The following is a 15,544-nucleotide window of genomic DNA, read 5'->3' as shown; positions in this document are numbered from 1 at the left end:
CGAAGGCATCATAGGAAGCTCCGCTCTGCCCGACCCAGGGCTCGGACTCGGGCTAAGTCCCGGAAGACGGCGAACTCCGCTCCGCCCGACCCAGGGCTCGGACTCGGGCTAAGTCCCGGAAGACGGCGAACTCCGCTCCGCCCGACCCAGGGCTCGGACTCGGGCTCAGCCCCAGAAGACGACGAACTCCGCCTCGCCCGACCCAGGGGCTCGGACTCGACCTCGGCCACGGAAGACAGACTCGACCTCGGCTTCGGAGGAGCTTCCACATCGCCCAACCTAGGGCGCAGACCAGCCACGTCAACAGGAGGCGCCATCATCGCCCTACCCCGAGCTGACTCGTGCCGCAGGAAACAAGACCGGTGTCCCATCTGGCTCGCTCCGCCAGATAGGCAATAATGGCGCCCCACATTCTCTGTGACGACGGCGGCTCTCAGCCCCCTTACGGAAGCAAGAGGACGTCAGCAAGGACTCAACCGCTCCGACAGCTGTCCCTCCGCCAGGCTCCATCGCTCCTCCGATGGCCACGACATCACACCAGCTGGGTGCCAAAGTCTCTCCGGCTGCCACAACGGCATGTACTTAGGGCGCTAGCTCTCCTCCGCTAGACACGTAGCACTCCGCTACACCCCCCATTGTACACCTGGATCCTCTCCTTACGCCTATAAAAGGAAGGACCAGGGCCCTCTTAGAGAGGGTTGGCCGCGCGGGGACGAGGATGAGACAGGCGCTCGCTTGGGGCCGCTCGCTCCCTCTCCCGCGTGGACGCTTGTAACCCCCTACTGCAAGCGCACCCGACCTAGGCGCGGGACGAACACGAAGGCCGCGGGATTCCCACCTCTCTCACGCCGGTCTCCGGCCGCCTCGCTCTCCCCCCTTCGCGCTCGCCCTCGCGCTCGACCCATCTGGGCTAGGGCACGCGACGACATTCACTCGTCGGCCCAGGGACCCCCGGTCTCGAAACGCCGACAATTAGCACACATCCAAGTCCAAGGTGTGATGCATCGCAATACACATCAAATCCCTTGTGAATGTCTGGCATTACCAATATTGGTGCAGTGGTTAACCTTTTCTTGAGTTCTTCAAAACAATTCTAGCAAGCTTCATCCCACTTGAACTCTTTACCTTTCTCCACTAGTGAAGTAAGAGGTTTCACTAACTTGGAAAAACCTTCAATAAATCTTCTATAGTATCCTGCCAATCCAAGAAAACTTCTGATCTTAGACGCATCCTTTGGTTGCTTCCAATCCAGTATCTCACTTATCTTTCCTGGGTCCACTTTAATTCCACCATCGATAATGATATGCCCTAAGAAAGCAACTTCCTTAAGCAAAAAATCACACTTTGAGAACTTCGCATATAGTTGGTTGTCACGAAGCTTTTGTAGGACTAGCCTTAGATGATCTTCATGTGTTTCTTCATTCGGAGAATATATCAGTATGTCGTCAATGAATACGACCACAAACTGATCCAGATATTCCATGAATACTTTATTCATCAAGTTCATAAAGTATGCTGGTGCATTAGTCAGTCCGAACGACATGACCAAAAACTCATATAATCCATATCTCGTCGTGAAGGCTGTCTTTGGTACATCTTCTGCTCGAATCTTTAACTGATGATATCCCGATCTTAGATCTATCTTCGAGAATATCTTAGCTCCCTTCATCTGATCAAATAAATCTTCAATCCGAGGTAGTGGGTATTTATTCTTGATGGTTACTTCATTCAAACTTCTATAATCAATGCACATTCTCCTCGAAACATCCTTCTTGTTCACAAATAGCACTAGGGCTCCCCAAGGGGATGAACTTGGGCGAATGAAACCTTTTTCTAGTAATTCTTCTATTTGTTTCTTCAGTTCTACTAAATCCTTGACATCAATTCTATAAGGTCTTTTCGAGATAGGTGCGGTTCTGGGTAATAATTCAATAGAAAACTCTATATCACGGTCAGGTGACATACCTGGTAATTCCTCCAGAAATATGTCTGGGTACTCACACACTACCTTGATATTTTCCAAGGGCTTTTCTTCCAAGTGATTGATCACTGTCTTCCCTTTTGCATCTGTTGACTTGTCTATGCTAACTTGGATTCTTTCACCTTGAGGACTTGTCAACATAATTATTCCGTTGGCACACTGTATCACTCCATCACAACTTTTCAACCAGTTGCATCCAAGAATCACATCAATACCATTGGATCCTAGAACCACTAGGTTGACTGAAAAATCTATTCTTTGAATCTTGAGATTAACATGGGGGCATGAGTGTGTAGCCTTCATGTCACCTCTTGGTGAACTAATATGTAACGTCTTCTTAAGAGGGTACTTTGGTATGTTATGTTTTTCCACAAATGACTCAGTTATAAACGAAAGCGATGTTCCAGAGTCAAATAAAACTGATGCATGTATGGAGTTAACAAGGAACATACCATACACTACGTCGGCATCCTCAGGCACTGATTCTGCGGTGACGTGATTGACCCTTCCTCTACTCTGGTTCTGCGGAGTCTTGTTCTGTGCAGATCCACGAGCGGGGGTGTTTTGGTCATTTCTCTGATTATTGCTTTTCTGAGGTGTCTGCTGGTTGCGCCTTGGGTAGTTGTTAGCATAGTGGCCCAGCTCACCGCACTTGAAACAACCATTGGGTTGGACTGGTGCGTTGTTGCTTCTGGCCTGTGTAACACCCTGAATTTGGGGGTATAAAAATTTCTTTTCTAATATCCACCAAATTCGAATGTTACCCTTTTCCCCCTTGTCCTTCTTTATCTTTTCAAAATAGTGGAGGAATATTATATATATATAACTGTTAGATGTATTAACAAAACCTTAAGGGAATAATGGTTGTTGCATCATGCTGTAACACAATTATTTTTGTCAGACGTGTTGCCTTGAGTGTGCATCTATTTGATTCGTGGATCATTCTTATGTATAAATTTAATTGGAAAAAGAGAACGAATAAAGAAAAAGAATGGAAACAATAAAAAAAGACCTTTTCCCCTTCCCCTCCTTCCCTAGCGAGCCCAGTCCGCTCCCCGACCCAGCATCTAGCACGCACGCAGCCGACCCCTCCGCGCTCGCCCCCAGCGCGCACGGCGTACGCAGCCACGTCGGTCGGTCAGCAACCGCCTGCACCTCGCCCCCAACGCGCGCGCACAAAAACCGCCCAACCGCTTCTGCCGCTGCCCCGCTCGGCCAGCTCACGCCCACGTCGCCTCCTCTCTCACCAATATCCGCCGCGCTTGCCGCATGTCGAGTCTCCCCGAGCAGATCGCCGTTGTCCCTGCACCAAGCACACAGGAGAACTGACGTCGGCCACGAACCTCCGTCCCAAGACTTGCGGCTCTTGGGAAACTGCCGTGTTCACTCCCCGCCGTGCCGAAGCTCCGTTAAGCCGTTGCCGCGACATTCTCCGTCGAGATCCGTTTCGAGGTGAGAAAATATCATGCGTCGTTTGATTTCTTTTCTCGGACCTCGTCTTGATGTCGATCTGCTATCACTCACCCCAACGCCGCGCTGCTGTCTGCTACCCTGCCTTGCCCGCTATGCCACCGTGTTGTAGAGATGTAGCCGCGCCGGCCATGGCCGTCAGCCGTCGTGCATCAACACAGCGCTTGCCGAGCCTCACCGTTGCTGCTCCGCAAGTCGCCACGCACGCTCGTGATAGTGTCCCCTCCCACCGGCATCGCCTCGCCCCCTGGCCTCCACTTCCCCAGCGCGACAGGATCCATCCCACCCCTGTGCAGTGCTCGTGCGTCCAGCCATGGGCAGGCGCGATGACGCCCGGGCGTGTGTGTCCCCTGCTGGTAGCGCAGCTGGCTGCCTCAGCCGAACCTGCCCTCGTCTAGCTCCTGCAGCTCCTGCCGAGTCCCATGGACGGTCCTCTCTCTCTCTCTTCTATGCTGCTGTTCAACGAAGAAGAAATCCCCTTGCCGTGTCCGTGCGGTTGTAAAAAGAATGGGAAGAAGCTAGCCACATGTGATCCTAAGCTTGGGATCTTCTATGGCTACGTCTGGTGAGACCATAGGTGTGGCCAACCGCTAGCAATAATAATTAGTCGCATCGCTTAAAATCCCCGAAGTGTTAAATATTTGATATATGTTGCGTTATAAATCCAATTCTCTTCGTTCAATTTGCATGAGCTTCGTAATATCGTCACCGACGAGTTAATAATATTATTATATCGTGCCACATCTTTTTAACTAATTAATTGATCATTTGTTTATCCGATGGTTATTAAAGTAGTGACCTAATCAAAACTAATGTATAATTTTAATTTGCGCAAGTATAAATAAACGTTAACATGAGTCATGCCAACCTAAATATTTATTTAGTTGTTTATTTAACATTTGTTCATTGTAAACACGACATCTGTTAATGGTTCCCCGCTCGTCGCGCTGTTCACGCACGTCGTCGCCTCGCTGTAGCGTTTGCGAGTTCACAGCTTGCGATGTAGCCGCACATTGCTTGCGAGTTGTCGCACGTGCTGCTCGTGCTTTTCGCACTCGCCTCTCGTGCTGTTCGCATATGTGGCGCTCGTCGTCGTCGTGTTGTTCGTGCGTCTAGTTCGTGCGTTATTCGCGTGTTGTCGCGCGTCGTTCACGCGTGTCATGCGTGCTGTTCGCACACGTTGTCACACGTCGTTTGCGTGCGTCGTGTGTGCCATTTACACATGTCGCTCGCCTTGCCGCGCATTGTTCACGCGTATCTCGCTTGTCGATCACGTGTGTCGCGCGGCGTCTGCGCGTGATAATAAATTGTTTTAGCTTATAAGCACTCATGTTAGTACCGTTAATCCATCAGGTCATATATGTTAGATAATTAACTTAAGGTTCGCTCGACTAATATTTATTAGACTAATATTTCAATTAGATTAAATATATACTGTTCAACTGCGCTTTTATAATAAATATTAACATGACCAATATTAACTTAACTGCTTTTAATTATTTAATATTGGTTTGGTATAAACGCATCACCTATTTAGTTTTCCTCGTCTGGCACGCGTGTTGTTCCGCACTTGGTGGCGTGCTGGTTGGCGCGACGTTCGCGCTCGTCGTGCGCGCTGTTTCGTGTATCGTCAGCGTGCTATGTCGCGCGTGTCCACGCGTCGTTTGCACGCTGTCGTGCAGTTTCACGTGTCATAAATTCATCTCGCTTAGAATCTCTCTTTTTAATTAAATTATTTATTTAACTGATAGCCGTTAGTGTAGCAGATTAATTGAACTGGCTGATGTATAATATTTATATTTGATAAAGTTGAACTAGAAGTTATAGCTAATACTTGTTCAACGTTAACGCGCCAACTTCCCAACCGTAGCTCCGACTATCGCATTTCTTTTTCCTCGCGTGACCGTAGTAACGCGCTCTATTTCGTTTTGCATGCTTTATTATGTTCTTTTTGGCATGGTGTAATGTTCTTATGCATATATATGTTTGTTTGCTTGTGCCTGTTTGTCTTCGCTTTGCGTCGCGAATAGATTGCGATCTGTTTCCAAGCTTCAAGGGATCAAAGATCGAGCGTTGGCGACCAAGAGATCAAGCTTTTTGAGGTCTACAACATTGAACACCCTGAGCATCTGTTTGATGAAGGCAAGTGTCCTCTGACCCATTATGTCCTATCTATTTATAATTCACTGTCCCACACTACTTAATTGAAACCTAAGGATGGACTAGTTTTGTATTTACCTTGTCCTTGATTACCTTTTGGGTTATTATGGTTAGCTTCATGCTATTGCTTTACTATAATCAATGAACATGCTGTGAATATTTATGATACGATGATGTTATCCTGATGAGGATATTGTGATACTTTAGGGGGTTCGGGCTGTTTCTCGAGTGCCTCTCCGTAAGGACCTGTTCGTTGAGAGACCACCTGAGATAACAGTGCAACCATGAGGATGAAATGGGATGCCCTTAGCTAATTAATTAGAGGAACTAGAGGTGTAGTTGCCTCGCCGTCGTGCCGTCAATGGGGTCCAGGCACAGTGCTTGCTCTGCCGAGGCTGAGTGCTGAGGTTCTTTCGTTTTGCTTTTTGTTAGTCACCCTCCTGCGAGGAGGGGTACTGTGTTTATCAAACTGGAGAAACCTAACGGGCGGCTATGACCTCTAGGGAATCTTTGTAAAAGCTACGTAGTGATACCCTGCCGGACCACCTAGGAAGTGATCAATGGGGAGTCATGATCCCCGGGCAAAACGGGAATCACGGCTCATGGGTAAAGTGTGCGACCTCTGCAGAGGGTTAGAAACTGATATATCAGCCGTGCTCACGGTTATGAGCGACCTTGGGATCCTCTTTGATTAGAGATACATATGATATGAGATACAATGGTTCTATTGATGGTTTTGACTCGATGATGATAATGATGTTTTCTCGATGAGGAAATGGTTCACGGGTTGGCTATTACTAAAACTTGGCTTCCACTAATAATAAATACTTGACCAACTAAAAGCAACTGCTAGAGCTTAACCCCACATAAAGCTAGTCCACTACAGCCAAACGGGACATTTGCTGAGTACGTTGATGTGTACTCACCCTTGCTTTCACAAAACACCAGGTTGCCTTTGGTGCAATCTATGCTCAGGTAAAGAAGAAGGCGTCGAGGCGGATCTCCAGGAGTTCTAGGGCTTCGACGAGTTCGAGGATTAGGCTAGCGACCTCCCCCCAGTCAGCTGCCTGTGGTGGGTTTATTTACGTTGGCTACGTTTCTATTCTGTGTACTTTGATTTTACTATGTAAATGACTCTAATCTTTCATATTATTACTTACCTTTTATTGTTATTCGAAGCATTGTGCTATGATGAGTCATTTATGTAATCGCTATGTACGTGAGTTCTGATCCTGGCACGTACATGGTTCGCATTCGGTTTACCTTCCAAAACCGGGTGTGACATAAGTGGTATCAAAGCCTTGCTGACTGTAGGACCGCTATGCTAGAGTAGCACTGGCCGTTTTAAGGACTTATTGATTATTACTTCACCTCATCCTTGATTCTGATTCAAAATATTAGTCACCTCGACTAATTCTATGTTGTGCTCCTATATGCCCCCTTGCCAAAAAGTATTTTATTCTAGTATGGTCTATACTTCTCTCAATCTATTAGATCTGATCTCACTCTTGTGCTTGCGTCATCTTTGTAGATGCCCCCTGACCATAACCTTCTTGTCTTTTTGGGATTCTTTTCTCTTTCTTCATTAAATTGCTACTATCTGGCAAACTCTAGTCCTTTGGTATTGACATGCTTGTATTCCTTTAATACTCTTGTTTCAAGTACTTACCTCTGAATTTCTACTGCCTACTTAAACACTTCAGTTTATATGTCCATGATCATCCTGTCTTTTGAGACCCTTTCCTATTCTGTTGTTAAGTTGCTATCTTTCGGCAATTCGTACTCCCTTGGTCTTGGTATGCTCGCACCTTCGTAATCTTGCATACTCTTACTTTTTATATAAATGCTTACCTTTGTACCCCAATGTTTGTTTAACATTTCAGTTTACATACTCTTGACCACCTTTGTTTCTTCATGATCCATGAGCGATCGTTCCATTCCTCACATCCTTAATGATCTCATCGTTTCCATATAACTTCCCTCGGTAATATTTTATTTTACTTCAACCATTCTGTTGGAACCTTACCTACCTTACTCGTGATTGTTTTCTCCATTTCGCCATTTCGTGAGTCTTGTCTTAACTCCATCCTTTCTTATGCTCTTCATTATTACCACCTTTACCCTTTACACTTCTATATATTGCATTGATGTTCATCTTATACCTACCCTTTAAAATCTCCGCTCTTCCATCTCAATCTGAGAGTTGTAACTTACCGACTTTTTCCTTGGTCGTATCCTCTTCTTTGTCACCTGCGAGTTTTTAACTTATCCTTTGTTGTGTTTTGTTTGTTATTTCCTTTACCCTTCTCATCACTCTATCCTACCTTGTGATTACGTTATGTCTGTTATCTAAAATCTCCAATCTCCTATCTCAATGTGAGAGCGGTGTTTTACTTACCTCACCCTTGGCTATATCCTCTTCTTTACCGCGTGTAAGCTTGGGCGCAACTCTATTCTTTGTTGTACTCATACCACTGGCTCTCTAATGCCTTCATCTTTTCTCTCATACCCTTGTCTGTTGTCGCCTTTGACCCTTGCAATATTGAGGCCTTCTACCTAAATGTTTACTTTGAACCCATTCTTTAAAAGTCTCCCCTTTCTTTCAACCCAGTTTGAGAGATGTGAGTTACCTATCTCTCCCTTGATTTCTTTTCACTTCTTATCACCTTACAAGTTTTGTCTTAATTCCATCCTTTGCTGTGTGTTTTATTTGCTATCACCATTACCTTGTCATCCATCGGTCTTGCCTTGATACTTATCTGTATTATTGCTCTTTGAAAAAAAATCTCCTCTCTTCCACCTCAATTTGAGAGTGGCAGTTTACCTATCTGGCCCATGGACGTACCCTCTCCCCTTCCATTTTCAGGTCTTGTCTTAACTCCATCCTTTGTGGTATTTATATTCTTGGTTCTTATGCACATTTACCTCCTCTCCTACATCCTTGTCTGTTATCACCTTTAAACCCTCGTGATACCTATGCCCTTGCCACATGCCTACTTTGAACCTACCCTTTAAAGCCACCTCTTTTTCATTGCTGTTTGAGGATAATGCCTCACCTACTTCACCATTGATTGCTTCCCCTTCTTTGACGCCTCACAAGTTTTGTCTAAAATACATCCTTGGTTGTGTTTGTCTGTTATCACCTTAACCCTTTTCATCCCTTGATCTTTACCATGATGCTTATCTTGCACCTGCATTTTAAAGCCTCCTCTCCCATTTCATTTCAAGAGTGTTGTCTTACCCATCTCGCTCTTATTCGTTTCCTCTTCCTGTGTCGCATTGCAAGTCTTAGCTTTTGTTTGATATCACCCTTACCTTTGTAATCACTAGATCTTGCCTTGATGCTTATCTCAGGTCTACTTTTTGGAATCTCCCCTTTTCTATCTCAACTCGAGAGTAGTGTTTTGCCCATTATGCCATTGGTTGTATCCTTTTACTGGTCGCTTACAATGCTGGCTTTAACTCCATCCTTTATGGTGCTCGTGCCCCTATCTTGCACATATTGTTCTTCTCCTCTTCCTTTGACAACCTTAGAAAGTAGTTATTCCCTTTTCAAGAAAGACCACCATCTAACTAACATTAACGCGTAGCAACGAGATGTTTGTTGTTGTATGCTTGTATTGTTTGTCTTTGTGTTATGACTGATTTGCCTCTTTGTGATGAGTGTTGATGTGTTGTGGCCCTTGGTCCACAATGGCATCAATTTACTAGGTGAGTGCCATAGAGTTAGGTAGTTGGGTGCTTCCCCTTTTCTCTCTTTAATCCATCTATGCTTACCTTTTCTATCTATATTCTATCTACTTGCACCTGTCCGGTTGGTATCCTCCAACCTCTCTTAATCAGTCAAGATCAGAGTGGGCAACATCTTCATCAAGTGTGTATCAACGCTCCTGTTAAGAGGGTTAGCCGCTAACCCCAATGAAGACAATGCGATCAACATCAGCCAACAAGATTAAAGTGGTGCAGCGAAAGCGTGTGTGGGTCCTAACCCATAGGTCCAAGGGACCCTCAAGAATTATATCAATTGATCTCGAGCATCTGATAGTCAAAGCAACCAATTCACAAGCTAAGCTTGCAGAGTCAAAGTCAACTCAAGAAAGTCGTGGACAACCTAGGAACCACCCTTGTCGTTCTTGCTAGCCTCTTCTTGAATCTCGGGGGCGAGATTCTGTTAAGGGGGTTAGATTTGTAACACCCTGAATTTGGGGGTATAAAAATTTCTTTTCTAATATCCACCAAATTCGAATGTTACCCTTTTTCCCCTTGTCCTTCTTTATCTTTTCAAAATAGTGGAGGAATATTATATATATATATAACTGTTAGATGTATTAACAAAACCTTAAGGGAATAATGGTTGTTGCATCATGCTGTAACACAGTTATTTTTGTCAGACGTGTTGCCTTGAGTGTGCATCTATTTGATTCGTGGATCATTCTTATGTATAAATTTAATTGGAAAAAGAGAACGAATAAAGGAAAAGAATGGAAACAATAAAAAAAGACCTTTTCCCCTTCCGCTCCTTCCCTAGCGAGCCCAGTCTGCTCCCCGACCCAGCATCTAGCACGCACGCAGCCCACCCCTCCGCGCTCGCCCCCAGCGCGCACGGCGTACGCAGCCGCGTCGGTCGGTCGGCAACCGCCCGCACCTCGCCCCCAACGCGCGCGCACAAAAACCGCCCAGCCGCGCTTCTGCCGCTGCCCCGCTCGGCCAGCTCATGCCCACGTCGCCTCCTCTCTCACCAATATCCGCCGCGCTTGCCGCATGTCGAGTCTCCTCGAGCAGATCACCGTTGTCCCTGCACCAAGCACACCGGAGAACTGACGTCGGCCACGAACCTCCGTCCCAAGACTTGCTTCTCTTGGGAAACTGCCGTGTTCACTCTCCGCCGCGCCGGAGCTCCGTTAAGCTGTTGCCGCGACATTCTCCGTCGAGATCCGTTTCGAGGTGAGAAAATATCATGCGTCGTTTGATTTCTTTTCTCGGACCTCGTCTTGATGTCGATCTGCTATCACTCACCCCAACGCCGCGCTGCTGTCTGCTACCCTGACTTGCCCGCTATGCCACCGTGTTGTAGAGATGTAGCCGCGCCGGCCATGGCCGTCAGCCGTCGTGCATCAACACAACGCTTGCCGAGCCTCACCGTTGTTGCTCCGCAAGTCGCCACGCACGCTCGTGATAGTGTCCCCTCCCACCGGCATCGCCTCGCCCCTGGCCTCCACTTCCCCAGCGCGACCGGATCCATCCCACCCCTGTGCAGTGCGCGTGCGTCCAGCCATGGGCAGGCGCGATGACGCCCGGGCGTGTGTGTCCCCTGCTGGTAGCGCAGCTGGCTGCCTCAGCCGAACCCGCCCTCGTCTAGCTCCTGCAGCTCCTGCCGAGTCCCATGGACGGTCCTCTCTCTCTCTCTTCTATGCTGCTGTTCAACGAAGAAGAAAGCCCCTTGCCGTGTCCGTGCGGTTGTAAAAAGAATGCGAAGAAGCTAGCCACATGTGATCCTAAGCTTGGGATCTTCTATGGCTACGTCTGGTGAGACCATAGGTGTGGCCAACCGCTAGCAATAATAATTAGCCGCATCGCTTAAAATCCCCGAAGTGTTAAATATTTGATATATGTTGCGTTATAAATCCAATTCTCTTCGTTAAATTTGCATGAGCTTCGTAATATCGTCACCGACGAGTTAATAATATTATTATATCGTGCCACATCTTTTTAACTAATTAATTGATCATTTGTTTATCCGATGGTTATTAAAGTAGTGACCTAATCAAAACTAATGTATAATTTTAATTTGCGCAAGTATAAATAAACGTTAACATGAGTCATGCCAACCTAAATATTTATTTAGTTGTTTATTTAACATTTGTTCATTGTAAACACGACATCTGTTAATGGTTCCCCGCTCGTTGCGCTGTTCACGCACGTCGTCGCCTCGCTGTAGCGTTTGCGAGTTCACAGCTTGCGATGTAGCCGCGCATTGCTTGCGAGTTGTCGCACGTGCTGCTCGTGCTTTTCGCACTCGTCTCTCGTGCTCTTCGCATATGTGGCGCTCGTCGTCGTCGTGTTGTTCGTGCGTCTAGTTCGTGCGTTATTCGCGTGTTGTCGCGCGTCGTTCACGCGTGTCATGCGTGCTGTTCGCACACGTTGTCACACGTCGTTTGCGTGCGTCGTGTGTGCCATTTACACATGTCGCTCGCCTTGCCGCGCATTGTTCACGCGTATCTCGCTTGTCGATCACGTGTGTCGCGCGACGTCTGCGCGTGATAATAAATTGTTTTAGCTTATAAGCACTCATGTTAGTACCGTTAATCCATCAGGTCATATATGTTAGATAATTAACTTAAGGTTCGCTCGACTAATATTTATTAGACTAATATTTCAATTAGATTAAATATGTACTGTTCAACTGCGCTTTTATAATAAATATTAACATGACCAATATTAACTTAACTGTTTTTAATTATTTAATATTAGTTTGGTATAAACGCATCACCTATTTAGTTTTCCTCGTCTGGCACGCGTGTTGTTCCGCACTTGGTGGCGTGCTGGTTGGTGCGACGTTCGCGCTCGTCGCGCGCGCTGTTTCGTGTATCGTCAGCGTGCTATGTCGCGCGTCGTTTGCACGCTGTCGTGCTGTTTCACGTGTCATAAATTCATCTCGCTTAGAATCTCTCTTTTTAATTAAATTATTTATTTAACTGATAGCCGTTAGTGTAGCAGATTAATTGAACTGGCTGATGTATAATATTTATATTTGATAAAGTTGAACTAAAAGTTATAGCTAATACTTGTTCAACGTTAACGCGCCAACTTCCCAACCGTAGCTCCGACTATCGCATTTCTTTTTCCTCGCGTGACCGTAGTAACACGCTCTATTTCGTTTTGCATGCTTTATTATGTTCTCCTTGGCATGGTGTAATGTTCTTATGCATATATATGTTTGTTTGCTTGTGCCTGTTTGTCTTCGCTTTGCGTCACGAATAGACTGCGATCTGTTTCCGAGCTTCAAGGGATCAAAAATCGAGCGTTGGCGACCAAGAGATCAAGCTTTTTGAGGTCTACAACATTGAACACCCTGAGCATCTGTTTGATGAAGGCAAGTGTCCTCTGACCCATTATGTCCTATCTATTTATAATTCACTGTCCCGCACTACTTAATTGAAACCTAAGGATGGACTAGTTTTGTATTTACCTTGTCCTTGATTACCTTTTGGGTTATTATGGTTAGCTCCATGCTATTGCTTTACTATAATCTATGAACATGTTGTGAATATTTATGATACGATGATGTTATCCTGATAAGGATATTGTGATACTTTAGGGGGCTCGGGCTGTTTCTCGAGTGCCTCTCCGTAAGGACCTGTTCATTGAGAGACCACCCGGGATAACAGTGCAACCATGAGGGTGAAATGGGATGCCCTTAGCTAATTAATTAGAGGAACTAGAGGTGTAGTTGCCTCGCCGTCGTGCCGTCAATGGGGTCCAGGCACAGTGCTTGCTCTGCCGAGGCTGAGTGCTGAGGTTCTTTCGTTTTGCTTTTTGTTAGTCACCCTCCTGCGGGGAGGGGTACTGTGTTTATCAAACTGGAGAAACCTAACGGGCGGCTATGACCTCTAGGGAATCTTTGTAAAAGCTACGTAGTGATACCCTGCCGGACCACCTAGGAAGTGATCAATGGGGAGTCATGATCCCCGGGCAAAACGGGAATCACGGCTCATGGGTAAAGTGTGCGACCTCTGCAGAGGGTTAGAAACTGATATATCAGCCGTGCTCACGGTTATGAGCGACCTTGGGATCCTCTTTGATTAGAGATACATATGATATGAGATACAATGGTTCTATTGATGGTTTTGACTCGATGATGATAATGATGTTTTCTCGATGAGGAAATGGTTCACGGGTTGGCTATTACTAAAACTTGGCTTCCACTAATAATAAATACTTGACCAACTAAAAGCAACTGCTAGAGCTTAACCCCATATAAAGCTAGTCCACTACAGCCAAACGGGACATTTGTTGAGTACGTTGATGTGTACTCACCCTTGCTTTCACAAAACACCAGGTTGCCTTTGGTGCAATCTATGCTCAGGTAAAGAAGAAGGCATCGAGGCGGATCTCCAGAAGTTCTAGGGCTTCGACGAGTTTGAGGATTAGGCTAGCGACCTCCCCCAGTCAGCTGCCTGTGGTGGGTTTATTTACGTTGGCTATGTTTCTATTCTGTGTACTTTGATTTTACTATGTAAATGACTCTAGTATTTCATATTATTACTTACCCTTTATTGTTATTCGAAGCATTGTGCTATGATGAGTCATTTATGTAATCGCTATGTACGTGAGTTCTGATCCTGGCACGTACATGGTTCACATTCGGTTTACCTTCCAAAACCGGGTGTGACAGCCTGCGTGCTAATGGCACCACCTTGACGATTCTGTGAACTCCCGCCAGACCTCTGGTTGGTCTGAGAGTTGCTTCTTTGCTGGTTCCGACTTTGATTATTTCTCTGGCCTTGCTGTCCAGAGCGTTGCATCTGATAATTGTTTCCACCCTGATTTCCAGAGCAGAACTGTGAACCTTGAGCGTTGTTCGGGCGGGTGTTCCTGCTGGACTGACCTTGAAACTTCCTTTTATGGTTAGATAATTCCCTTCTTTTACTTTCAAGGCCCATTGCCTTGTTTAGCAGGGTCTGGAAATTGGAGAAGGTATGACTTTGAAGTTGATAATTCAGAGGTCCAATCAGTCCTTCTAGGAAACGCTCTTGGCGCTTGTCATCTGTGTCCACTTCTTCCGGTGCGTAGCGTGAAAGCTGAGTGAAGCGATCACGATACTCATGAACGTCATATTCCCTTGAGTAAGGGAAAGGAATTCCTTCTTCTTTAGCTTCATAATTCCCTAACGCCCCGTTTGGATCACCGGAATTGAATTCCATTTTAATAATAGTAATTTAGGCATATATCAATTAAGCTAATTCGCTTTTATATAAAATATATTTGTATACTATTATTAGCAAGATGTCCTAGATATTTATATGCTACATTTTTACTATAGAGGAGTGGAACGAAGAGTGTCATGTAAGTTACTGAATAGAAACAAATTCTACTCATGCATAAAATCATTTCCTATCCTCCACCCTATGAATTTGAGATAGGCTTATATCTGAACTTTAGAAAGTGGTGGAATGTTAAATTCCAAACTAAATAAGTTACTTTATTGAGTGAATTCCAATTCCTTTAAAATGAAGGGATCCAAACGCCCCCTAAGGGAATATGATGAGCGTGGAAGTTCGTTTGGAACTCCTGCCAGGTTATTGTATCCGCATTGGGGTGTGCCGTTGTGAAGGCATCCCACCAGTCGGACGGCTCCCTCGAGTCTTCCCGAGGCGTACAAGACCTTTTCCTGGTCGTTGCACTGAGTGATGTCAAGCTTCTTTCCAATGACCTTGAGCCAGTCATCGGCATCCAAAGGATCAACCGCATGAGAGAATGTTGGCGGATGATGACTCATAAAATTCCGGTGCTTATCTCTGGCCGAGGGTGCATTCTGCTGCTGTTGCTGATGCTGTTGATTCAGCTGGTTCTGCTGAATCTGTTGAACAGTTGCGGCGAGTCCTTGCAGAAACTACATCTGGGCGGCGATGAACTGTTCCATGTTGGGATTCGGTGGTGGTGGTATCTGTTGACCACGCTGGTTCCGGTTGTTGTTGGGTCCTTAGCAAGCGTTCACCATCTGATTGGTCAGAGATTGAAATTCTTAGAGAAGTGGGGAGTAGAAAGGATTCTAGAGGGGAATTTCTTAAGTTTATGTTTTTAATGCTCTTATGGCCATCAGACCATTGCACTCAAACAAAAATTCAACTCAAACATATCAAACATCACCATCACATTGTTGTTATTATTATAGTATAACACTGTTTTGTTGTCTACTGCGTCTACCTTATT

The 15,544-nt window shown here is 45.8% G+C and overlaps 1 protein-coding gene across 1 annotated transcript; it reads left to right on the top strand.

Moving 5' to 3' along the window:
• Window positions 1-2,972: 2,972 nt before the first annotated feature.
• LOC118472310 (uncharacterized) lies at window positions 2,973-6,768 on the top strand. Its single transcript, XM_035960294.1, has 3 exons — window positions 2,973-3,433; window positions 5,482-5,593; window positions 6,560-6,768. The coding sequence occupies exons 1-3, from the start codon at window positions 2,973-2,975 to the stop codon at window positions 6,743-6,745; spliced, it is 759 nt and encodes a 252-aa protein (XP_035816187.1). The 3' UTR covers window positions 6,746-6,768.
• The last annotated feature ends 8,776 nt before the right edge of the window (window positions 6,769-15,544 follow it).

Source organism: Zea mays, chromosome 6, assembly GCF_902167145.1.
Source record: "Zea mays cultivar B73 chromosome 6, Zm-B73-REFERENCE-NAM-5.0, whole genome shotgun sequence".
Lineage (NCBI taxonomy): Eukaryota > Viridiplantae > Streptophyta > Magnoliopsida > Poales > Poaceae > Zea > Zea mays.
This window is presented reverse-complemented; position numbering and strand designations above follow the sequence as displayed.